The sequence below is a fragment of the Triturus cristatus genome, chromosome 1_1, assembly GCF_964204655.1.
Source record: "Triturus cristatus chromosome 1_1, aTriCri1.1, whole genome shotgun sequence".
NCBI classification, from domain to species: Eukaryota; Metazoa; Chordata; class Amphibia; order Caudata; family Salamandridae; genus Triturus; species Triturus cristatus.
This window is the reverse complement of record NC_140579.1, coordinates 58,397,573-58,423,500: the sequence shown is the minus strand read 5'-3', so window position 1 is coordinate 58,423,500 and position 25,928 is coordinate 58,397,573. Positions and strand designations below refer to the sequence as shown.

General features: G+C 52.9%; 1 protein-coding gene across 1 annotated transcript in view; it reads left to right on the top strand.

Annotated features, from left to right (window-relative positions):
* The window catches only part of LOC146869388 (E3 ubiquitin-protein ligase TRIM39-like), a 96,081-nt gene that overhangs the window by 13,662 nt on the left and 56,491 nt on the right, over nt 1-25,928 (top strand). Inside the window, exon 2 of the mRNA XM_085599704.1 lies at nt 19,181-19,276. Coding sequence (XP_085455830.1) covers nt 19,181-19,276 — 96 coding nt within the window. The remainder of the gene's footprint in view (nt 1-19,180; nt 19,277-25,928) is intronic.

Sequence of the window (25,928 nt, the reverse complement as noted above, 5' to 3'; positions counted from 1 at the left end):
CCCGGGGTCTAGCGCCTCCGGGGTCCTTCAGCAGCAGCAGTGTTTCTTCCTCGGTCCCGGGGTCTAGCGCCTCCGGGGTCCTTCAGCAGCAGTGTTTCTTCCTCGGTCCCGGGGTCTAGCGCCTCCGGGGTCCTTCAGCAGCAGCAGTGTTTCTTCCTCGGTCCCGGGGTCTAGCGCCTCTGGGGTCCTTCAGCAGCAGCAGTGTTTCTTCCTCGGTCCTGGGGTCTAGCACCTCCGGGGTCTTTCAGCAGCAGTGTTTCTTCCTCAGTCCTGGGGTCTAGCGCCTCCGGGGTCCTTCAGCAGCAGTGTTTCTTCCTCGGTCCTGGGGTCTAGCGCCTCCGGGGTCCTTCAGCAGCAGCAGTGTTTCTTCCTCAGTCCTGGGGTCTAGCGCCTGCGGGGTCCTTCAGCAGCAGCAGTGTTTCTTCCTCAGTCCTGGGGTCTAGCGCCTCCGGGATCCTTCAGCAGCAGTGTTTCTTCCTCGGTCCTGAGGTCTAGCGTCTCTGGGGTCCTTCAGTAGCAGTGTTTCTTCCTCAGTCCCGGGGTCTAGCGCCTCCGGGGTCCTTCAGCAGCAGCAGTGTTTCTTTCTCGGTCCTGGGGTCTAGTGCCGCCGGGATCCTTTAGCAGCAGCAGTGTTTCTTCCTCAGTCGTGGGGTCTAGCGCCTCCGGGGTCCTTCAGCAGCAGCAGTGTTTCTTCCTCAGTCCTGGGGTCTAGTGCCTCCAGGGTCCTTCAGCAGCAGTGTTTCTTCCTCAGTCCTGGGGTCTAGCGCCTCCGGGGTCCTCCAGCAGCAGTGCCTCTTCCTCGGTCCTGAGGTCTAGCGCCTCCGGGGTCCTTCATCAGCAGCAGTGTTTCTTCCTCGGTCCCGGGGTCTAGTGCCTCTGGGGTCCTTCAGTAGCAGCAGTGTTTCCTCCTCGGTCCTGGGGTCCAGCGCCTCCGGGGTCCTTCAGCAGCAGCAGTGTTTCTTCCTCAGTCCTGGGGTCTAGCGCCTCCGGGGTCCTTCAGCAGCAGCAGTGTTTCTTCCTCAGTCCTGGGGTCTAGCGCCTCCGGGGTCCTTCAGCAGCAGCAGTGTTTCTTCCTCGGTCCCGGGGTCTAGCGCCTCCGGGGTCCTTCAGCAGTAGTGTTTCTTCCTCAGTCCTGGGGTCTAGCGCCTCCGGGGTCCTCCAGCAGCAGTGTCTCTTCCTCGGTCCTGAGGTCTAGCGCCTCCGGGGTCCTTCAGCAGCAGCAGTGTTTCTTCCTCGGTCCTGGGGTCTAGCGCCTCTGGGGTCCTTCAGTAGCAGCAGTGTTTCGTCCTCGGTCCTGGGGTCTAGCGCCTCCGGGGTCCTTCAGCAGCAGCAGTGTTTCTTCCTCGGTCCCGGGGTCTAGCGCCTCTGAGGTCCTTCAGCATCAGCAGTGTCTCTTCCTCGGTCCTGGGGTCTAGCGCCTCCGGGGTCCTTCAGCAGCAGTGTTTCTTCCTCGGTCCTGGGGTCTAGCGCCTCCGGGGTCCTTCAGCAGCAGCAGTGTTTCTTCCTCGGTCCCGGGGTCGAGCGCCTCCAGGGTCCTGCAGCAGCAGTGTTTGTTCCTCAGTCCTGGGGTCTAGCGCCTCCGGGGTCCTTCAGCAGCAGTGTTTCTTCCTCAGTCCCGGGGTCTAGCGCCTCCGGGGTCCTTCAGCAGCAGTGTTTCTTCCTCGGTCCCGGGGTCTAGCGCCTCCGGGATCCTTCAGCAGCAGCAGTGTTTCTTCCTCAGTCGTGGGGTCTAGCGCCTCCGGGGTCCTTCAGCAGCAGCAGTGTTTCTTCCTCAGTCCTGGGGTCTAGCGTCTCCGGGGTCCTTCAGCAGCAGCAGTGTTTCTTCCTCAGTCCTGGGGTCTAGCGCCTCCAGGGTCCTTCAGCAGCAGTGTTTCTTCCTCAGTCCTGGGGTCAAGCGCCTCCGGGGTCCTCCAGCAGCAGTGTCTCTTCCTCGGTCCTGAGGTCTAGCGCCTCCGGGGTCCTTCATCAGCAGCAGTGTTTCTTCCTCGGTCCCGGGGTCTAGCGCCTCCGGCGTCCTTCAGTAGCAGCAGTGTTTCCTCCTCGGTCCTGGGGTCCAGCGCCTCCGGGGTCCTTCAGCAGCATCAGTGTTTCTTCCTCAGTCCTGGGGTCTAGCGCCTCCGGGGTCCTTCAGCAGCAGCAGTGTTTCTTCCTCAGTCCTGGGGTCTAGCCCCTCCAGGGTCCTTCAGCAGCAGCAGTGTTTCTTCCTCGGTCCCGGGGTGTAGCGCCTCCGGGGTCCTTCAGCAGCAGTGTTTCTTCCTCAGTCCTGAGGTCTAGCACCTCCGGGGTCCTTCAGCAGCAGTGTTTCTTCCTCAGTCCTGAGGTCTAGCTCCTCTTGGGTTCTTCAGTAGCAGTGTTTCTTCCTCAGTCCTGAGGTCTAGCGCCTCCGGCGTCCTTCAGCAGCAGCAGTGTTTCTTCCTCAGTCCTGGGGTCTAGCGCCTCCGGGGTCCTCCAGCAGCAGTGTTTCTTCCTCAGTCCTGGGGTCTAGCGCCTCCAGGGTCCTTCAGTAGCAGTGTTTCGTCCTCGGTCCTGGGGTCTAGCTCCTCTGGGGTCCTTCAGTAGCAGTGTTTCTTCCTCAGTCCTGAGGTCTAGCGCCTCCGGGGTCCTTCAGCAGCAGCAGTGTTTCCTCCTCAGTCCTGGGGTCTAGCGCCTCCGGGGTCCTTCAGCAGCAGCAGTGTTTCTTCCTCGGTCCCGGGGTCTAGCGCCTGCGGGGTCCTTCAGCAGCAGCAGTGTTTCTTCCTCAGTCCTGGGGTCTAGCGCCTCCGGGATCCTTCAGCAGCAGTGTTTCTTCCTCGGTCCTGAGGTCTAGCGTCTCTGGGGTCCTTCAGTAGCAGTGTTTCTTCCTCAGTCCCGGGGTCTAGCGCCTCCGGGGTCCTTCAGCAGCAGCAGTGTTTCTTCCTCAGTCCTGGGGTCTAGTGCCTCCAGGATCCTTCAGCAGCAGCAGTGTTTCTTCCTCAGTCCTGGGGTCTAGCGCCTCCGGGGTCCTTCAGCAGCAGCAGTGTTTCTTCCTCGGTCCCGGGGTCTAGCGCCTCCGGGGTCCTCCAGCAGCAGTGTTTCTTCCTCAGTCCTGGGGACTAGCGCCTCCGGGGTCCTTCAGCAGCAGTGTTTCTTCCTCAGTCCTGGGGTCTAGCGCCTCCGGGGTCCTCCAGCAGCAGTGTCTCTTCCTCGGTCCTGAGGTCTAGCGCCTCCGGGGTCCTTCAGCAGCAGCAGTGTTTCTTCCTCGGTCCTGGGGTCTAGCGCCTCTGGGGTCCTTCAGTAGCAGCAGTGTTTCGTCCTCGGTCCTGGGGTCTAGCGCCTCCGGGGTCCTTCAGCAGCAGCAGTGTTTCTTCCTCGGTCCCGGGGTCTAGCGCCTCTGAGGTCCTTCAGCATCAGCAGTGTCTCTTCCTCGGTCCTGGGGTCTAGCGCCTCCGGGGTCCTCCAGCAGCAGTGTCTCTTCCTCGGTCCTGAGGTCTAGCGCCTCCGGGGTCCTTCAGCAGCAGCAGTGTTTCTTCCTCGGTCCTGGGGTCTAGCGCCTCTGGGGTCCTTCAGTAGCAGCAGTGTTTCGTCCTCGGTCCTGGGGTCTAGCGCCTCCGGGGTCTTTCATCAGCAGCAGTGTTTCTTCCTCGGTCCTGGGGTCTAGCACCTCCGGGGTCCTTCAGCAGCAGCAGTGTTTCTTCCTTGGTCCCGGGGTCTAGCGCCTCCGGGGTCCTTCAGCAGCAGCAGTGTTTCTTCCTCAGTCCTGGGGTCTAGCGCCTCCGGGGTCCTTCAGCAGCAGCAGTGTTTCTTCCTCGGTCCCGGGGTCTAGCGCCTCCGGGGTCCTTCAGCAGCAGTGTTTCTTCCTCAGTCCTGGGGTCTAGCGCCTCCGGGGTCCTCCAGCAGCAGTGTCTCTTCCTCGGTCCTGAGGTCTAGCGCCTCTGGGGTCCTTCAGTAGCAGCAGTGTTTCGTCCTCGGTCCTGGGGTCTAGCGCCTCCGGGGTCCTTCAGCAGCAGCAGTGTTTCTTCCTCAGTCCTGGGGTCTAGCGCCTCTGAGGTCCTTCAGCATCAGCAGTGTCTCTTCCTCGGTCCTGGGGTCTAGCGCCTCCGGGGTCCTCCAGCAGCAGTGTCTCTTCCTCGGTCCTGAGGTCTAGCGCCTCCAGGGTCCTTCAGCAGCAGTGTTTCTTGCTCGGTCCAGGGGTCTAGCGCCTCCGGGGTCCTTCAGCAGCAGTGTTTCTTCCTCGGTCCTGGGGTCTAGCGCCTCTGGTGTCCTTCAGTAGCAGCAGTGTTTCGTCCTCGTTCCTGGGGTCTAGCGCCTCCGGGGTCCTTCATCAGCAGCAGTGTTTCTTCCTCGGTCCTGGGGTCCAGCGCCTCCGGGGTCCTTCAGCAGCAGCAGTGTTTCTTCCTCGGTCCCGGGGTCTAGCGCCTCCAGGGTCCTGCAGCAGCAGTGTTTCTTCCTCAGTCCTGGGTTCCAGTGCCTCCGGGGTCCTTCAGCAGCAGCAGTGTTTCTTCCTCAGTCCTGGGGTCTAGCGCCTCCGGGGTCCTTCAGCAGCAGGAGGGTTTCTTCCTCAGTCATGAATTCTAGCGCCTCCGGGGTCCTTCAGCAGCAGCAGTGTTTCTTCCTCGGTCCTGGGGTCTGGCGCCTCCGGGGTCATTCAGCAGCAGCAGTGTTTCTTCCTCGGTCCTGGGGTCTAGCGCCTCCGGGGTCCTTCAGCAGCAGTGTTTCTTCCTCAGTCCTGGGGTCTAGCACCTCCGGGGTCCTTCAGCAGCAGTGTTTCTTCCTCAGTCCTGGGGTCTAGCGCCTCCGGGGTCCTTCAGCAGCAGCAGTGTTTCTTCCTCGGTCCCGGGGTCTAGCGCCTCCGGGGCCTTCAGCAGCAGTGTTTCTTCCTCAGTCCTGAGGTCTAGCGCCTCCGGGGTCCTCCAGCAGCAGTGTTTCTTCCTCAGTCCTGGGGTCTAGCGCCTCCGGGGTCCTTCAGCAGCAGTGTTTCTTCCTCAGTCCCGGGGTCTAGCGCCTCCGGGGTCCTTCAGCAGCAGTGTTTCTTCCTCGGTCCCGGGGTCTAGCGCCTCCGGGGTCCTTCAGCAGCAGCAGTGTTTCTTCCTCAGTGCAGGGGTCTAGCGCCTCCGGGGTCCTTCAGCAGCAGCAGTGTTTCTTCCTCGGTCCCGGGGTCTAATCGCCTCTGGGGTCCTTCAGCAGCAGCAGTGTTTCTTCCTCAGTCCTGGGGTCTAGCGCCTCCGGGATCCTTCAGCAGCAGCACTGTTTCTTCCTCAGTCCTGGGGTCTAGCGCCTCCGGGGTCCTTCAGCAGCAGCAGTGTTTCTTCCTCAGTCCTGGGGTCTAGCACCTCCGGGGTCCTTCAGCAGCAGTGTTTCTTCCTCAGTCCTGGGGTCTAGCGCCTCCGGGGTCCTTCAGCAGCAGCAGTGTTTCTTCCTCGGTCCCGGGGTCTAGCGCCTCTGGGGTCCTTCAGCAGCAGCAGTGTTTCTTCCTCGGTCCGGCGGTCTAATCGCCTCTGGGGTCCTTCAGCAGCAGCAGTGTTTCTTCCTCGGTCCCGGGGTCTAGCTCCTCCGGGATCCTTCAGCAGCAGTGTTTCTTCCTCGGTCCCGGGGTCTAGCGCCTCTGGGGTCCTTCAGCAGCAGCAGTGTTTCTTCCTCGGTCCCGGGGTCTAATCGCCTCCGGGGTCCTTCAGCAGCAGCAGTGTTTCTTCCTCGGTCCCGGGGTCTAGCTCCTCCGGGATCCTTCAGCAGCAGTGTTTCTTCCTCGGTCCCGGGGTCTAGCGCCTCCGGGGTCCTTCAGCAGCAGCAGTGTTTCTTCCTCAGTGCTGGGGTCCAGTGCCTCCGGGGTCCTTCAGCAGCAGCAGTGTTTCTGCCTCAGTCCTGGGGTCTAGCGCCCACGGGGTCCTCCAGCAGCAGTGTTTCTTCCTCAGTCCTGGGATCTAGCGCCTCCAGGGTCCTTCAGCAGCAGTGTTTCCTCCTCAGTCCTGGGGTCTAGCGCCTCCGGGATCCTTCAGCAGCAGCGTTTCTTCCTCAGTCCTGGGGTCTAGCCCCTCCGGGGTCCTTCAGCCGCAGCAGTGTTTCTTCCTCGGTCCCGGGGTCTAGCGCCTCCGGGGTCCTTCAGCAGCAGCAGTGTTTTTTCCTCGGTCCCGGGGTCTGGCGCCTCCAGGGTCCTTCAGCAGCAGCAGTGTTTCTTCCTCGGTCCCGGGGTCTGGCGCCTCCAGGGTCCTTCAGCAGCAGCAGTATTTCTTCCTCAGTCCCGGAGTCTAGCGCCTCCGGGGTCCTTCAGCAGCAGCAGTGTTTCTTCCTCAGTCCTGGGGTCTAGCGCCTCCGGGGTCCTTCAGCAGCAGCAGTGTTTCTTCCTCAGTCATGAGGTCTAGCGCCTCCGGGGTCCTTCAGCAGCAGCAGTGTTTCTTCCTCGGTCCTGGGGTCTAGCGCCTCCGGGGTCCGTCAGCAGCAGTGTTTCTTCCTCAGTCCTGGGGTCTAGCACCTCCGGGGTCCTTCAGCAGCAGTGTTTCTTCCTCAGTCCTGGGGTCTAGCGCCTCCGGGGTCCTTCAGCAGCAGCAGTGTTTCTTCCTCAGTCCTGGAGTCTAGCGCCTCCAGGGTCCTTCAGCAGCAGCAGTGTTTCTTCCTCGGTCCCGGGGTCTAGCGCCTCTGGGGTCCTTCAGCAGCAGCAGTGTTTCTTCCTCGGTCCCGGGGTCTAGCGCCTCCGGGGTCCTTCAGCAGCAGCAGTGTTTCTTCCTCGGTCCCGGGGTCTAGCGCCTCCGGGATCCTTCAGCAGCAGTGTTTTTTCCTCGGTCCCGGGGTCTAGCGCATCCGGAGTCCTTCAGTAGCAGTGTTTCTTCCTCAGTCCTGGGGTTTAGCGCCTCCGGGGTCCTTCAGCAGCAGCAGTGTTTCTTCCTCAGTCCTGGAGTCTAGCGCCTCCAGGGTCCTTCAGCAGCAGCAGTGTTTCTTCCTCGGTCCCGGGGTCTAGCGCCTCTGGGGTCCTTCAGCAGCAGCAGTGTTTCTTCCTCGGTCCCGGGGTCTAGCGCCTCCGGGATCCTTCAGCAGCAGTGTTTCTTCCTCGGTCCCGGGGTCTAGCGCCTCCGGGGTCCTTCAGCAGCAGCAGTGTTTCTTCCTCAGTCCTGGGGTGTAGCGCCTCCGGGGTCCTTCAGCAGCAGCAGTGTTTCTTCCTCGGTCCCGGGGTCTAGCGCCTCTGGGGTCCTTCAGCAGCAGCAGTGTTTCTTCCTCGGTCCCGGGGTCTAGCGCCTCCGGGGTCCTTCAGCAGCAGCAGTGTTTCTTCCTCGGTCCCGGGGTCTAGCGCCTCCGGGATCCTTCAGCAGCAGTGTTTCTTCCTCGGTCCCGGGGTCTAGCGCCTCCGGGGTCCTTCAGCAGCAGCAGTGTTTCTTCCTCAGTCCTGGGGTCTAGCGCCTCCGGGGTCCTTCAGCAGCAGCAGTGTTTCTTCCTCAGTCCTGGGTTCCAGTGCCTCCGGGGTCCTTCAGCTGCAGCAGTGTTTCTTCCTCAGTCCTGGGGTCTAGCGCCTCCGGGGTCCTCCAGCAGCAGTGTTTCTTCCTCAGTCCTGGGGTCTAGCGCGTCCAGGGTCCTTCAGCAGCAGTGTTTCTTCCTCAGTCCTGGGGTCTAGCGCCTCCAGGGTCCTTCAGCAGCAGCAGTGTTTCTTCCTCGGTCCTGAGGTCTAGCGCCTCCGGGGTCCGTCAGCAGCAGTGTTTCTTCCTCAGTCCTGGGGTCTAGCGCCTCCAGGGTCCTTCAGCAGCAGTGTTTCCTCCTCAGTCCTGGGGTCTAGCGCCTCCGGGATCCTTCAGCAGCAGCGTTTCTTCCTCAGTCCTGGGGTCTAGCGCCTCCGGGGTCCTTCAGCCGCAGCAGTGTTTCTTCCTCGGTCCCGGGGTCTAGCGCCTCCGGGGTCCTTCAGCAGCAGCAGTGTTTCTTCCTCGGTCCCGGGGTCTGGCGCCTCCAGGGTCCTTCAGCAGCAGCAATGTTTCTTCCTCGGTCCCGGGGTCTGGCGCCTCCAGGGTCCTTCAGCAGCAGCAGTATTTCTTCCTCAGTCATGAGGTCTAGCGCCTCCGGGGTCCTTCAGCAGCAGCAGTGTTTCTTCCTCGGTCCTGGGGTCTAGCGCCTCCGGGGTCCGTCAGCAGCAGTGTTTCTTCCTCAGTCCTGGGGTCTAGCACCTCCGGGGTCCTTCAGCAGCAGTGGTTCTTCCTCAGTCCTGGGGTCTAGCGCCTCCGGGGTCCTTCAGCAGCAGCAGTGTTTCTTCCTCAGTCCTGGAGTCTAGCGCCTCCAGGGTCCTTCAGCAGCAGCAGTGTTTCTTCCTCGGTCCCGGGGTCTAGCGCCTCTGGGGTCCTTCAGCAGCAGCAGTGTTTCTTCCTCGGTCCCGGGGTCTAGCGCCTCCGGGGTCCTTCAGCAGCAGCAGTGTTTCTTCCTCGGTCCCGGGGTCTAGCGCCTCCGGGATCCTTCAGCAGCAGTGTTTTTTCCTCGGTCCCGGGGTCTAGCGCATCCGGAGTCCTTCAGTAGCAGTGTTTCTTCCTCAGTCCTGGGGTTTAGCGCCTCCGGGGTCCTTCAGCAGCAGCAGTGTTTCTTCCTCAGTCCTGGAGTCTAGCGCCTCCAGGGTCCTTCAGCAGCAGCAGTGTTTCTTCCTCGGTCCCGGGGTCTAGCGCCTCTGGGGTCCTTCAGCAGCAGCAGTGTTTCTTCCTCGGTCCCGGGGTCTAGCGCCTCCGGGATCCTTCAGCAGCAGTGTTTCTTCCTCGGTCCCGGGGTCTAGCGCCTCCGGGGTCCTTCAGCAGCAGCAGTGTTTCTTCCTCAGTCCTGGGGTGTAGCGCCTCCGGGGTCCTTCAGCAGCAGCAGTGTTTCTTCCTCGGTCCCGGGGTCTAGCGCCTCTGGGGTCCTTCAGCAGCAGCAGTGTTTCTTCCTCGGTCCCGGGGTCTAGCGCCTTCGGGGTCCTTCAGCAGCAACAGTGTTTCTTCCTTGGTCCTGGGGTCTGGCGCCTCCGGGGTCCTTCAGCAGCAGCAGTGTTTCTTCCTTGGTCCTGGGGTCTAGCGCCTCCGGGGTCCTTCAGCAGCAGCAGTGTTTCTTCCTCAGTCCTGGGGTCTAGCGCCTCCGGGGTCCTTCAGCAGCAGCAGTATTTCTTCCTCAGTCCTGGGTTCCAGTGCCTCCGGGGTCCTTCAGCTGCAGCAGTGTTTCTTCCTCAGTCCTGGGGTCTAGCGCCTCCGGGGTCCTCCAGCAGCAGTGTTTCTTCCTCAGTCCTGGGGTCTAGCGCGTCCAGGGTCCTTCAGCAGCAGTGTTTCTTCCTCAGTCCTGGGGTCTAGCGCCTCCAGGGTCCTTCAGCAGCAGTGTTTCCTCCTCAGTCCTGGGGTCTAGCGCCTCCGGGATCCTTCAGCAGCAGCGTTTCTTCCTCAGTCCTGGGGTCTAGCGCCTCCGGGGTCCTTCAGCCGCAGCAGTGTTTCTTCCTCGGTCCCGGGGTCTAGCGCCTCCGGGGTCCTTCAGCAGCAGCAGTGTTTCTTCCTCGGTCCCGGGGTCTGGCGCCTCCAGGGTCCTTCAGCAGCAGCAGTGTTTCTTCCTCGGTCCCGGGGTCTGGCGCCTCCAGGGTCCTTCAGCAGCAGCAGTATTTCTTCCTCAGTCCCGGAGTCTAGCGCCACCGGGGTCCTTCAGCAGCAGCAGTGTTTCTTCCTCAGTCCTGGGGTCTAGCGCCTCCGGGGTCCTTCAGCAGCAGCAGTGTTTCTTCCTCAGTCATGAGGTCTAGCGCCTCCGGGGTCCTTCAGCAGCAGCAGTGTTTCTTCCTCGGTCCTGGGGTCTAGCGCCTCCGGGGTCCGTCAGCAGCAGTGTTTCTTCCTCAGTCCTGGGGTCTAGCACCTCCGGGGTCCTTCAGCAGCAGTGTTTCTTCCTCAGTCCTGGGGTCTAGCGCCTCCGGGGTCCTTCAGCAGCAGCAGTGTTTCTTCCTCAGTCCTGGAGTCTAGCGTCTCCAGGGTCCTTCAGCAGCAGCAGTGTTTCTTCCTCGGTCCTGGGGTCTAGCGCCTCTGGGGTCCTTCAGCAGCAGCAGTGTTTCTTCCTTGGTCCCGGGGTCTAGCGCCTCCGGGGTCCTTCAGCAGCAGCAGTGTTTCTTCCTCGGTCCCGGGGTCTAGCGCCTCCGGGAGCCTTCAGCAGCAGTGTTTTTTCCTCGGTCCCGGGGTCTAGCGCCTCCGGAGTCCTTCAGTAGCAGTGTTTCTTCCTCAGTCCTGGGGTTTAGCGCCTCCGGGGTCCTTCAGCAGTAGCAGTGTTTCTTCCTCAGTCCTGGAGTCTAGCGCCTCCAGGGTCCTTCAGCAGCAGCAGTGTTTCTTCCTCGGTCCCGGGGTCTAGCGCCTCTGGGGTCCTTCAGCAGCAGCAGTGTTTCTTCCTCGGTCCCGGGGTCTAGCGCCTCCGGGATCCTTCAGCAGCAGTGTTTCTTCCTCGGTCCCGGGGTCTAGCGCCTCCGGGGTCCTTCAGCAGCAGCAGTGTTTCTTCCTCAGTCCTGGGGTGTAGCGCCTCCGGGGTCCTTCAGCAGCAGCAGTGTTTCTTCCTCGGTCCCGGGGTCTAGCGCCTCTGGGGTCCTTCAGCAGCAGCAGTGTTTCTTCCTCGGTCCCGGGGTCTAGCGCCTCCGGGGTCCTTCAGCAGCAGCAGTGTTTCTTCCTCGGTCCCGGGGTCTAGCGCCTCCGGGATCCTTCAGCAGCAGTGTTTCTTCCTCAGTCCTGGGGTCTAGCGCCTCCGGGGTCCTTCAGCAGCAGCAGTGTTTCTTCCTCAGTCCTGGGTTCCAGTGCCTCCGGGGTCCTTCAGCTGCAGCAGTGTTTCTTCCTCAGTCCTGGGGTCTAGCGCCTCCGGGGTCCTCCAGCAGCAGTGTTTCTTCCTCAGTTCTGGGGTCTAGCGCGTCCAGGGTCCTTCAGCAGCAGTGTTTCTTCCTCAGTCCTGGGGTCTAGCGCCTCCAGGGTCCTTCAGCAGCAGCAGTGTTTCTTCCTCGGTCCTGGGGTCTAGCGCCTCCGGGGTCCGTCAGCAGCAGTGTTTCTTCCTCAGTCCTGGGGTCTAGCACCTCCGGGGTCCTTCAGCAGCAGCAGTGTTTCTTCCTCAGTCCTGAGGTCTAGCGCCTTCGGGGTCCTTCAGCAGCAGTGTTTCTTCCTCGGTCCTGGGGTCTAGCGCCTCCAGGGTCCTTCAGCAGCAGTGTTTCTTCCTCAGTCCTGGGGTCTAGCGCCTCCAGGGTCCTTCAGCAGCAGCAGTGTTTCTTCCTCAGTCCCTGGGTCTAGCGCCTCCGGGGTCCTTCAGCAGCAGCAGTGTTTCTTCCTCGGCCCTGGGGTCTAGCGCCTCCAGGGTCCTTCAGCAGCAGTGTTTCTTCCTCAGTCCTGGGGTCTAGCGCCTCTGGGGTCCTTCAGCAGCAGCAGTGTTTCTTCCTCGGTCCTGGGGTCTGGCGCCTCCGGGGTCCTTCAGCAGCAGTGTTTCTTCCTCGGTCCTGGGGTCTGGCGCCTCCGGGGTCCTTCAGCAGCAGCAGTGTTTCTTCCTTGGTCCTGGGGTCTGGCGCCTCCGGGGTCCTTCAGCAGCAGCAGTGTTTCTTCCTTGGTCCTGGGGTCTAGCGCCTCCGGGGTCCTTCAGCAGCAGCAGTGTTTCTTCCTTGGTCCTGGGGTCTAGCGCCTCCGGGGTCCTTCAGCAGTAGCAGTGTTTCTTCCTTGGTCCCGGGGTCTGGCGCCTCCGGGGTCCTTCAGCAGCAGCAGTGTTTCTTCCTCGGTCCCGGGGTCTGGCGCCTCCGGGGTCCTTCAGCAGCAGCAGTGTTTCGTCCTCGGTCCCGGGGTCTAGCGCTTACTTGTAGGAGGGAGACAGACAAGATGCCTGCCTCTTTCTCTCAGTGCTGTGCAGAGCTCCTGAGAGTTAAAATGGGGCAGTTTGTATCCTGTCCTAGGATTTTTGGCTCCAGTGCAACTGTTCATCCAGATTCATAGTTCGCCCAGACTTTTGTAGGGAACCCTTGAACTTGAGAGTGAACGTCAAATGATCACTCCTTCCACCAGGATAGATATTCAACCCAGAATGTTGTACTTCGCCCTAAAAATATTCTAATAGAGGGCAGAGGGATGAAGGGAGCAATAAAGTGTTGGGGGCGATACAAAGAGAAGGGAGGCTGTAGACACTGACTACAACTAAGACTTTGAAAGACTCTACAACGCAACAGAAAGCATTTCACACATCCCGAGGCCCCCACTGCAGCACACGTGAGCCCCACCTCACATGTCCACAAGCACTGCATCCTATAGGCCTGGACCTGAAGGCACCTGAGCCTGACAGCGCTGGGAGGCCCTGCTAATGGCAATTCAGCGCTATACACATCCGTGTCACAACATGTATGCTACAGTCAGATGGAGCCCAGAGAAGACATACTACACAGAGTTAGAAGGTAGTATCAGTCACTCTCCAATCTGAGTTTGAGGCAACATCTACCCCACTACTATACTCGTCCACCACAAGCCTTTAGTAGTGTCATGGGCTGGCCATGGAGGGGGTTCCACTTAGGTAAAAAGTAGGACCACTCTGGGTGGACCGCAATCCCGTCCTCTGCTGGAGAGGAAAGAAGACTCCAGACTCCGACTCGAAACTCACCATGACCAAACAAGTCAACGCAGTCTCTTCCACCTGCTTCAACACCCTCCGCATGCTCCGCAAGATCTACAGATGGATCCCAACAGACACAAGGAAAACAGTCACCCAGGCCCTAGTCAGCAGCAGACTCGACTACGGAAACGCCCTCTACGCCGGAGCCTCGTCCAAGCTCATCAACAGACTGCAGAGAATCCAGAATGCCTCCGCATGCCTGATCCTCGACATCCCACGCCGCGACCACATCACCCCCCACCTGAGGTACCTGCACTGGCTCCCCGTCGACAGAAGGATCTCCTTCAAGCTCCTGATCCACGCACACAAGGCACTCCACAAAACCGGCCCAGCCTATCTCAACAGTCGACTCTCCTTCTACGTGCCCAACAGGATACTCCGCTCCGCTGAGCACGCCCTGGCCACGGTCCCACGCATCCGGAGAACAACCTCTGGAGGCAGGTCCTTCTCCCACTGTGCCGCCAGGACCTGTAACACCCTCCCCCTCTACCTACGACAAACCGAAGACCTGCTGATCTTCAGGAGACAACTCAAGACCTGGCTTTTCGACCAGTAACAGCACCTCCCCCCCTCCCCTCCTTTCAGCGCCTTGAAACCCCTGCGGGTATGTAGTGCGCTTTACAAATTGAGTGATTGATTGATTGATTGATTGATGTAAAGCTCTTGTCAGGGGGCTCGTGGTGCGGATCTCCTGCACAAGAAGCTATCCCAAGCCAGGATAGTCAAACGGAAGCAGTTTGTCACATGGACCCCGCGCCGAAACCTTTGACCCTACTGCTCACAGTCTCAGTCTGTCTGCTGCCATCCTGCCATACACTATGCTTGGGGTCGGTGCCTGCTCTCCTGGTCTGACTGTCTGTTCCATGCTGCAGACTCTGCATCAGCACGTTGCCTGCTCTCTCAGTATTCCTGCCTGTTCTCAGCTGCAGCCCTGCATGAGTCTTGCCTTTTCCCTCATTCAGACCCCGTAAGAGGCTGGCGTCTGATTCTTCCTTAAGACCCTGTAAAGGGCTGGTGTCTGCTCTCTCATTCTGTCCATCGCTTGCCACTGACTCTGTATGAGTGTGCTGCCTGTTTTCTGTTACAGACCCCGTAAGAGTCTGGCGTCTGATTCGTGCTTCAGACCCTGTAAAGGGCTGGTGTCTGCTCTCTCATTCTGGCAAGTAGCTTGTCACAGACCCTGTATGAGTGTGCTGTCTGTTTTCTGTTGCAGACCCCGAAAGAGGCTGGCGTCTGATTCTTGCTTCAGACCCTGTAAAGGACTGGTGTCTGCTCTCACTATTCACCCATGGATGAATAGATTAAAAACAGATGAACAACATAACGTCACATGCTGGGCAGTTAAAGCATCTTTCCTTTAAAGCTAAGCTCATTAACTACTTTTTAAAGCAACGAAGAACTTCTGATTGGACTTATATTTTGTTTATTTTTCAAAAATGTTCATTAATTTGTATAGAACCTCACAATACACAGTTGAAATTAGTGTCGTACATGGGATTAGACTGAGGGCGGTGATTTTTTGGTAATTTTTTAATTTTTTGATTGTGGATAGTACCATTGGATAATAGTCATATGTAAAGAGGGTTAACAACGGAACACACACAGAAAAAATGCACGATAATGGTTGTGCCTGCAGGTATATGAATCCCGTAATAACAACAGTGCATCATGGGCTCTGTAGTTCTGTTGACGCAGGGACGTAGTTTGAAAGAATCAAGTACGTTTATTGGATGAACAGGAATGGGTGGGGTTATGAGACAGGTGTTTGAAACAGCATAACATTGCGAAGCGTTTACAACGTTTTAAACGTGAACGGAAGCAGTCAACGAAACTTTGAAGGTACGGGCTTGTGTGAAAGGGTTGTGTAGACATAAAACTTGGTTCACATATTTGTGGGGGAACTGTTTAATGAACTCAACGAGTTGGGCTTTTGGTTAACACGGGAGTTGCAAGGGTTAGAGTAGGCTTTTACCGAGTTAAAGGCACATTATTAATTTCGTGGTTATCATGTTGATTATGGGGTGAACCTTTGTTACAGATAATGTATTTTTATTTTTCTTATGCATGAACAGACACTAATTAGAGGCGTTCAGAGACAGAAGTTAATTAATGGGTTTTTAACTTGTAGATAACCCCTGACGAAGGGCCAGACTAGGCCCGAAATGCATTGGGTAAAGAAAAGTACTTGTTAAGGAGGACCCATGTATCATTCCATGCTGCAGATCAAGGCCTGTATTGGCATGTCTACAAGCACTAAGGATTTAATGCAAAACATGGCGTCCAACATTTGTCCGGATAAAAGGAGTGACGAATTGAAAAATGGATCAAATGAAAATAAAACTTTTTGATAAAATCTGACTAATTTGCGGCATTTTTTCATATGCCCCTTTTGAAAGCTGTGCGTCCGAAGTGGGGTGGAATTTCGCCCCACACATCTTTCTACGTGCTCTCTCATTCTGCCCATCGCTTGCCACAGACCCTGTATGAGTGTGCTGCCTGTTGTCTGTTACAGACCCCGTAAGAGTCTGGCGTCTGATTCTTGCTTCAGACCCTGTAAAGGGCTGGTGTCTGCTCTCTCATTCTGGCAAGTAGCTTGTCACATACCCTGTATGAGTGTGCTGCCTGTTTTCTGTTACAGACCCCGTAAGAGTCTGGCGTCTGATTCGTGCTCCAGACCCTGTAAAGGGCTGGTGTCTGCTCTCTCATTCTGTCCATCGCTTGCCACAGTCTCTGTATGAGTGTGCTGCCTGTTTTCTGTTACAGACCCCATAAGAGTCTGGCGTCTGATTCTTGCTTCAGACCCTGTAAAGGGCTGGTGTCTGCTCTCTCATTCTGTCCATCGCTTGCCACAGTCTCTGTATGAGTGTGCTGCCTGTTTTCTGTTACAGACCCTGTAAGAGGCTGGCGTCTGATTCGTGCTTCAGACCCTGTAAAGGGCTGGTGTCTGCTCTCTCATTCTGCCCATCGCTTGCTACAGACCCTGTATGAGTGTGCTGCCTGTTTTCTGTTACAGACCCTGTAAGAGGCTGGCGTCTGATTCGTGCTTCAGACCCTGTAAAGGGCTGGTGTCTGCTCTCTCATTCTGCCCATCGCTTGCCACAGTCTCTGTATGAGTGTGCTGCCTGTTTTCTGTTACAGACCCCATGAGAGTCTGGCGTCTGATTCTTGCTTCAGACCCTGTAAAGGGCTGGTGTCTGCTCTCTCATTCTGTCCATCGCTTGCCACAGTCTCTGTATGAGTGTGCTGCCTGTTTTCTGTTACAGACCCTGTAAGAGGCTGGCATCTGATTCGTGCTTCAGACCCTGTAAAGGGCTGGTGTCTGCTCTCTCATTCTGCCCATCGCTTGCCACAGACCCTGTATGAGTGTGCTGCCTGTTTTCTGTTACAGACCCTGTAAGAGGCTGGCGTCTGATTTGTGCTTCAGACCCTGTAAAGGGCTGGTGTCTGCTCTCTCCTTCTGTCCATCGCTTGCCACAGTCTCTGTATGAGTGTGCTGCCTGTTTTCTGTTGCAGACCCCATAAGAGTCTGGCGTCTGATTCTTGCTTCAGACCCTGTAAAGGGCTGGTGTCTGCTCTCTCATTCTGGCAAGTAGCTTGTCACAGACCCTGTATGAGTGTGCTGTCTGTTTTCTGTTGCAGACCCCGAAAGAGGCTGGCGTCTGATTCTTGCTTCAGACCCTGTAAAGGACTGATGTCTGCTCTCATTCTGGCAAGTAGCTTGTCACATACCCTGTATGAGTGTGCTGCCTGTTTTCTGTTACAGACCCCATAAGAGTCTGGCGTCTGATTCTTGCTTCAGACCCTGTAAAGGGCTGGTGTCTGCTCTCTCATTCTGCCCATCGCTTGCCACAGACCCTGTAAGAGGGTGCTGCCTGTTTTCTGTTACAGACCCTGTAAGAGGCTTCACACAGGCATATGAGTATACTGGCATATAAATAATACAGTGTCACAACTAAGGGGCATGATTCCATATTACAATAGCCATCCGTTGAATGATCTCTTAATGGGTCTAAAAAGACATCATCAAACGAAGGAACATTTTACAATGCTTCCTGCTAGTGACTGCTTGTGATGCAAAACGGGACAAATAGAACTGTTCTTTTCGCCTCCTTGGATGTATGTGTTTATGTGCTGGTAGTTGTAGAGCGCAAACTTAGCTGAGGAGCAACAAAACAGTGAATGAGTGCATGCCCCCGGGAATGCAATAATTGGGGGAAAAGCCAACTGTGTGCACTGTCAGGTCAGCAGAGGTGCTCTTTGGACATGTGAGGATGTCACCTGTGGGGTTCAGAAAAGGTTTATTTTTCATAGTTCACTTCCAGCATCATTTCGTTGGTGTTAGGTGAAAAGGTCATGTTGGCAGTCAGGATGGAGAGAGAGAGAACTAATCCTAAGCACGTAAATTGATTGTTTGATGGAAATCTGATGTTCTCCTTGTGTAACGCAACTGGTGCTCATGTAATGCGCTCTGATACCTTAGTGTTAAGTTCACACTATATAAAACCCCAAGGATAAATAAAAAACATTGCCATTTTGAATGTCAATAGCTCCAACAAATACAAGACCTATTGCAAAGTACAAAACATTGCCATTTACAATGCCAATAGCTCCAAATCCAACAAATGCGAGACCTATTGCATTTCCAATGCTTGTTTCAGGGTGGTGATCAAAGCTGGATGGTCGTCTGTGTTGAAGGCTGCAGAGAGGTCCAGGAACAGGACCATTATGTCAGGAGTTTTTCTTGTTGTTGAGGAGGAGGGTGTTGTCGTCTGCTTGGAGTGTGGTGTCTAAGTGCTGCTGCATGGTCATCCTGTAGAGTAGTAGCCTTGCAGAAGTGCTCCTGTAGAGTATGGCAACTGCTTTCTTGTTGATCTTCCCTATAAATGGAAGGTGCTTATTGGGCCAGAAGTTTCTGAAGTCGGCTAGGCCCAGGGATGGTTTATTTTACAGTGGAAAGATCTGACTTCTCTTAACAGTGCTTGAAAGTGTCCTGTGTCTGAGGGAGATGTTGACAATGTGGTAGAAGGGCTTAAGGGCCTCTCCTTGAAACAATTTGATGATGGATGAAGGAAGGGTCTCGTCTTCATCGGAGATTTCTTAGACTGGATTTTAGGATATAGAGGAGATCCATGCGTGAGACTGGATTGAAGAAGATCCATTGGGTGGCAATGGGGGATGGTTGGAAGCGGAGTGAGTGTGGAGGTGGTGATAATGTTGATCTGATTTGTTTGATGGCATTGCATTTGTCGACTGATGCAGAGACTGTGGGTTCTGAGAGAGAATTGGTTCAATGTTTGACAGCCTTGAAGAGTGCTTTGCTTCCGATGGTTGCCTCACTGATGGTGGTTTTGTAGTAACAGAATTTAGCTGCTATGATGACGGATCTGCAGTTAGAGTTAGTGTTTTTAGTAGGGTGATTTACTTCTGCTTTCGTATGGCACGTTTGTTTTCGTTACGCTCCGACATCCGTGGTGGTCTGAAGTGTCTGGCAGGTCATTCAATGTATTACGGAAGGAAGTCTGATGGAGTGGAAGGTAATTATTCTTGTTGTCGATTGTCCTTGATACTCTCGTGTAGTATATGCATTGGTGAAGGGGATGGCAAGGTGGTCTGTCCAGTTGAGGATGGAAAGGTGGTCTGTCCATTTGAGGATGGCAAGGTGGTCGGTCCAGTCGAGGCTATAGGTGTCTAGCCACAGATATTAGGAGATGCTGATAGACTGAGGCCTTGTGTGTTGACTGTGTTGGGCTATTGATGAGTTGTTTCATTTCCAGTGTCTTTTGAAGTGTGTAGAAGGCTTCCTTCATGTATCTTGTGTTGGAGGTGGAAGTCTTCGAAGAATGTGCGGTGGCTGCGTTGAATGGAGGCCGTTAGTGTATACTGAGGATGCTGTTTTGGAGATTAATAGAGGTCAATAGCAGGAGAGGAGCTTGAAAGAGTTGGGTCTTGTAGAATTAGTAACAGTGAGGGTCCGAATGTCCTGTGTAGGACTAAAAGCCTCCCTGGTCCTGGTTTGAGTGTGTGATCTATGTATGGAAGCATTTAATTGTAGGGCTGAGGAGGCCCAGGGTGTGCGTGAAGGAGGGTGTGAACCAGGCTGAAGGTTGAAACTAGGTTGTGTCACTGCACAGTATGCATTAATGAACATCAATCAAGAAATGCACATATAATGTACCTTTTTCCATTCTTTTAGCCAAATATGCTTCCTGTTTATTCTTGGTATTTGGGCTGCACACATGGTTATTGCACTTATTAAAATGTGTTAGATTAGATATTTTCACACGGTTGTGAGTTGTTCTAAAATATGTCATAATGTCTCTAGGACGAAGTGTGTTTTTTAAGGTAGTGCCAAGTCTAAGTCTTTCCATGCAGTTAGGCTTAAAGTGAGCACAGTGTCTTTCTAGGCAAGAACAGGTCCAAAGAAGTGACGCCGTTGTCTGTGTCCTTGTCTGTGACACTGGCGCTGGTGCTCACAACCCTGATATGTGCGACTAGTACTTACAATCTGCATATGTGTGGCTGGTACTTACAATATTAGTGTATGAGTGGTATATACAGTCTGGGCACGTGTGGCAGATACTGTAGTGACTCTTTTTTGTGAGTAAGACCAAACTCTACAAATATATACTTATATCTTGCGCTCTCATCTCTGCAGGTGAAACTTCAAGAGTGGCGGCGTCTTCTGAAGAAAGAGGAGGAATATATTCTGGAGTCTAAAATCAAGCAAGAGGAACAATATAAAACCATGAGGGTGAGAGGCTGCAGTGAGTGCTGTGTCTCTGTTGTCTGTATGTGTCTGTGCCCATGTGTTTGTAGTGACACAGAGAGGCTGATGAGTCGCCCTACAGACTGGGTCATGGTCTCCTCCAAATAAATATACTGACCGCAGTCACTGTGCTTGGATATTGGGGCTAAAATCAGCCATGGGCTTGTCCTAAAATAAATAAAAACAAGAATTACTCTTCTGACCTTAAGGTAGTACTTACATACTGGTGTGTGTTTAGTGTGTGTGTGCACAGATATCACATTAGCTGGCTGTGAGTATATACCAGCGTGTGTGTTTGCGTGTGCACGCGTATGTGTGTGAGTGCATATTCATGCTTAGGTGTACGTGTTTAATTCATGTATGGATGGTCCTGGAGTTATTCATGGGAGTGCATGCATGTCTACTCATCTCTGTGTTTGTGTGTTTTTGGGGGCATGAACGAGTGTTTCTGTGTGTCTTCGTATGCATGTATGTATTTTGAGTCAGAGTATCCAGATGCATGTGCTCATATCTGTACATGTGTATAATACATCAGTGAGATTACATATGCATCTCTGTGTGAATATGTGTATGTATGGGTGTGCCTATGTGAGAGTGTGAATCTGCTGGGTTTGTGTATACACAGTCTGGAGATATTCATCTGTGAATGTGTACTACTGAGGTCATTTGCCTCTTGTTCTATGGGTTTGTCCTACTATAGTTCGAAACTGAGCCAAGGACATCCCTCTCTGGACTTGACTCCCAGGATAGCGAGGTCGAGCAGTCAAAGGCTTCTCATGGAGGTAGAGGGCGGGGCAAGCATTCAGAACTCAACAGTCAACCAACAGACGCAATCATGTTATGTCTAGCCCTGTTCTTCAGAAATATTGTCCTTTAAGCCCAAATAAAGGGAAACACCACACAGTTCAATAAAGATACAGTTACAGGGTTGCAATGTAGAATCCACAAAAAAGCCCCGAACCCTCTCTGGTGCCCTTCTCCCTCTGTAGAATTTTTAATGTCTGTGGTCTCCTGTATGTTCTCAGCGCCCGGATACCCTTGTAGTTGATTAGCCGCGTTCTATAAATCCTGTTTGATTGATTGATGTCATATGGGCTTAGGGTTTATTCAAGCACAGACTCAGTTTGCTCTGGGTCACCCCATTGACTGTGGCGTAGATCAGTTCAATGGCTTTTGCCTCCAAGAGTTAACACGGGCAAAAACTATATTGCTTAGACTGCAGATTTCTCTGCCCTGCTATACCTGCTCTGTGGTGGCTTCTCGGAGTACCCATTTTATGTATCAGCGGATTCAGCTACGCGGATCTGTAGGGAAGCCTCATTTGGGACAAGGACCGCTGGCCATAATCAGTTCAGCAGGTCTGCCATATACTCGTGACAAATTGCAGGAGTACAACCCTTTGACTGTAAACTAGTAACATCACTGGAAGAAACCCTTCTACCTCTATACTAGTGACACAGCACAAAAGCACAGTCCTCTACCTGTATACTCGTGACATATACAGAAGCACAACCCTCTACCTGTTTACTATTGACACATCACAGAAGCTGAACCCACAACCTGAATACTAGTGGCAAAGCACAGGAGGACAACCCTTCTCCTCGATATTTGTGACACATTACATGAGCACAACTGTCTGCCAGTCTAGTGACACAGCACAGGAACACAACCCTCTACCAGTATACTAGGGACAGAGCACAGACGCACAATCCTTTACCTGTATACTAGTGATACATACAGGAGCACAACCTCCCACCTGTATCCTAGTGACACAGCACAGGAGCACAAACCTCCACCTGCATACTAGTGACACAGCACAGCAGCACAAACCTCCACCTGTATATTAGTGGCACAGCACAAGATATACTAGTGAGACATCACAGGAGCACAACCCTCTACCTGTATACTAGTGACACGGCACAAGAACACAACCCTCCACCTCTATACTAGTGACGCATACGGGAGTACCCTTATAGTAGCGATACAAAAGAGGAGCACAACCCTCCACCTGTATACTAGTGAGACATCACAGGAGCACAACCCTCTAACTGTATACTAATGACAGCACAGGAAAACAACCTCCTACCTCTATAATACTGACACAGCACAGAAGCACGATCCTCTACCTGCATATTAGTGACATATATAGGAGCTCAACCGTCCACCTGTACACTAGTGACATATACAGGAGTACAATCCTCTGCCTGTATACTAATGGCACACCATAGGAACACTACCCTATACCTGTGTGGTATTGACACATCACATGAGCGTGACACAGCACCTGAGCACAACTGTCTACCTATATACTAGTGACGCACCACAGAAGCACAACCCTCTGCCTGTATAGTAATGACACACCACAGAAGTACAACCCTCTGCCTGTATACTAATGACACACCACAGGAGCACAACCCTCTGCCTGTATACTAGTGACACAGCACAACCCTTTACCTGTATATTAGTGGCACAGCACAGGAGCACAACCCTCTACCTGTATAGTATTGACACATCACATGAGCATGACACAGCACCTGAGCACAACTGTCTGCCTATATACTAGTAACACACCACAGGAGCACAACCCTCTGCCTGTATACTAGTGACATACCACAGAAGCACAACCCTCCACCCGTATACTTGTGACACAGTACAAGAGCACAACCCTCTACCTGTATACTAGTGAGACATGTGAGGAGCAAAACCCTCCACCTGTATACTGGTGGCACAGCACAAGATATACTAGTGAGACATCACAGGAGCACAGCCCTCTACCTGAATACTAGTGACCCATAAAAGAGCACGACCCTCTACCTGTATACTAGTGACACATCCCATGAGCACAACCCTCTACCTGAATGGTAGTGACACATCACAGGAGCACAACCCTCTACCTGAATGGTAGTGACACATAAGAGGAGCACAACCCTCTAACTCTATTACTAGTGGCAGAGCAAAGCAACACAACCTTCCACCTGTATACTAGTGACACACCACAGGAGTGCAATCTTCCACCTGTATACTTGTGACACATTACAGAGGCGCAACCCTCTGCCTTTTTTTTAATTCTTCAAATTTCATAGTGCGTGTCATCTTTGGCTTCAAGCCCTGAACTGCAGAATAAAGAATCGTGCAATTGCCCATGCAATGCAGAGAAAAAACTTGCCTCCCTTATTAAGCATCTGGCTCTCCTTGAAGACCTCGTATAATACTGAGCTTGCTTCTGGGAATATTTTAGAGTGTAAAGCCTGACATACCTCAAATAATTACGGCAAAAAATCTTCTAATTTTGAGCACGTAAAAAATGTGTGGATCCAATCTCCTGTCCCTTGCTCATGACAGCGGAAACAGTTATCGGGGACTAATGGGTATATTTTATGAAGGGTTACTGGAGTATAATATGCCATCCAACGAGATAAGAACGACTTTCTTTTAAAATTTGCAGCTCGTAAGGCTGTATGCCCCATCTCTGAGAGAGCAAACCAACCCCTTTCTGATGAATTGCATTGTGTTCGTTTGAGAACCCTGGACAGGAATCCAGCAACTTATTTTTTCAGGGTCTGGTTCCTAAGCATTCTATACCAGTTTCCTATTCCCACCAATTTGCTTTTGAAAAGTGCATGGCTTTTAGGGTGCATACCTTAGCTGTCCCCCAAAATATTTGCTACCAAGAAGTGGACTATCTGTCCAAAACTTGAAAAGAACCGTTTACACTGTCCCCCGCATCTGGAAAGAAGCTCCTCCCAAGAGATACATTTACCCCATAAAGGAAAATCTCCACATTCTTTAAAACCTATTGAATTCCAAAACTTCATCTCCCTGTCCGATAGCGATAACCCTAAAAACTTTCTCTGATCGAGGTGCAAAAATAAAGTATCAAAAATGGCCTGATAAAATTTACTAAGAGCGCACAATGGTCCTCTGAATCCCTGAAGAAACTTGTATCTAGTCTTTTTGGGTAGTTTCGCTGTTTTAATAAAAGCTGGTAGTCTTATTTCAGATTCCTGCACCATTCTGGTTAAAAAACAATCATCAAATCTTCCTGCTCCCATCCAAACCCTTGCCAACGTGTTAATTAAGGCTGCTTGGATAACTCTGCATGTGAGGGAGTGCTAATCCACCCTGTATTTTTTCTAATTGTAAAACACGCAGTTTCACTCTAGATACTTTTTTTCCAGATAAAATCCCTTATCAATGCTTCTAGCTCCTGAAAAAACATATTCGGGATTTTAATTAGTATGTTAGAAAAAAAGAAATATTCATAATGGCAGGACCGACATTTAAATCATGGCAGCTCGTCCAATTAAGGTTAAGGGAAGCAGACACCATCTTTCCAAAAGCCTTTTGATTTTGCTAAGCGTTGCCTCGCAATTCAAGCGATACAAATGAGCAAAATTATTCGGAACATATATGCCAAGACACCTTATAGGATTTTTCAACCTTGTTGGGGCTGTAGTTGGGCTGGGAGATCTGGAGCAGCTACATTAAAAAGTAGGCCCTCTGTTTTGCTTCGATTGATCTTATAACTCCCTATTCCTGTAAATCCTCCGTCCTCTGCATTGCCCTGTGTATATTTAACTCATCTGGTTGCACGTAAAGATTAATGCCATCTGCATAAAGCTTGAGCCTAGCTATCCCCTCGATTGGTGCCCTGATATCACTTTTACTTCATTTTTCCACCAAAGGTTCGATAAAAATTAAATACAATTTAGAGAAAATGGACACCCTTGACGTGTGCCTCTATTAATTGAAACGGTGCCAACCATTTGATAATTTTTCATGACTTTGACATCTGCACCATGATATAGATTCACCAACATTGTGGTGAATTGTGAGGGAAATCCAAATGTTTTCAGGCTATAAAATAAAGGATCCCAGTTTACAAGATAAAATCTCAAATTTCCAGCATCGATCATCATTATTAACACATTTATGTGGTTAGTTGTAGAATAATCTGTTGCCTGTGTTAAAAACAGGGTGTTCGCTGACATGAGATGACCCCCAACAAATCTGCACTGATCTTTATGGATTAATGACTGGCATGGCATCATTCGGGTGGCCCAGACTGTCATCATCATTTTATAATCTGTATTTAGAAGGCTGATGGTTCTGTACAAATTTATATTTTTCGGATTTTTGTCAGTCTTAGGGAAGCTCACAAAGTTGATTCTTTGAAAGAAGTGGGTCTTCCCCACCCTCTTTAATAAAATTAAAAAGCTCTACTAAAAAGGGCACAAATTCTCAGGAAACTTATTGATAGAATTCTGAGGTTAATCCATCATTTTCGCATGCTTTCGCATTGGGCTTTCTTTGGAGTGCTTCTAAGATTTCTATAGGCGTAATTGAGTCCAGCATTGCCTGAGTTTGACCATTGGGGAGCTGGATAGAAGCATAGTATTGTTCTATACTGGACGTTAAAACTTCTTCTGTTGTTGCTCCACTGGTAATGGGATTCTCCACGATTTTAATCGTAGCCTTTTCAATTTTGTTCTGTGTGGACCAGGCTATGGAATTGCCTATGTGCTGATTTTCTTCGTATAGCTTGTGCTGGAAAGCGTTAAAATTGCTTATCTCCTCTAACGTAAAGAAATCATCGAGATTTTGTTTTGCCAAACCTAGGTGTGCAGCACCGGGCGCTATTTCATTGGCCCCCTCACTTGCTCTTGTAGCTTGCCCTACTGCAGCCTGGAGCCCCGCTATTTGCTGTGCACGTTCCCTTGCTAGATTTGCTTTGAAGGCGATAACCCTCCTCTCATTGTGGCCTTAAAGGATTCCCATACTGCAAACAGAGAAGCAGTATTTCTACTGATAAGAAAAAACTCAGAGATGAATCCTCTCATCTCAGTTCCTCACTCTGCATCAGCCAGGAGGGATCTGTTGAGCTGCCTCCTCGGCCTATCTCTTCTGGCTGATCGTAGTTCCACTGCAGTAGAGGCCACCGAGTCCCGAATCTAGTCCGGAAACAGTTTTAAATCGATAGGAAAAGCACGTATATTGTGCGAAGCCTGGGTGATCCTCACACATGGATCAACAAGCTGTAGACTTGATTTTAATACATCAATCATTTTTTTAGTTTTTGGTTTCAGCTGCTTATTGGATGTATCCAAATGTAATTAAAGTCTCCCCTCCTCCCCCCCAGATCAGCACACCGACTGCCCCCATTGCTATATTATGGATCTGGACTAGTGAGTCAAAATCATCACCAACAGGGCCATAGTAATTGACTAAGTTGAAACACAGCCCTTTTACCGCAACTTTCAGCCACAACCATCCGCCTTAAGAATCTTAAAGCACCGCCCGGACATCCCAATTCCTCAACCTAGATAAATTGCTACCCCCCTCACCGCAGCTTGGGCTGATGCAAAGAAGGCCATAGAATATTTATGTGGAATAAAGATCTTTGGGGTATTACATTTGAGGTGGGTCTCCTGTAAAAAAAAAAAACTTTGGGTGAAAAAGATGTGAGCCACCTCATTAAGCTCCTGTATTAATGCCTATTTATAATACCGTTGGCATTACAAGAAAAGATCCTGACCTTCTGCATCTCAGTAGGTATTACTCATCCTATCCCCAAGTTACAAATCACCCCCACTAAGAGGGCTGCCACCACCATGCACCCACATTGAAGAGATACCAC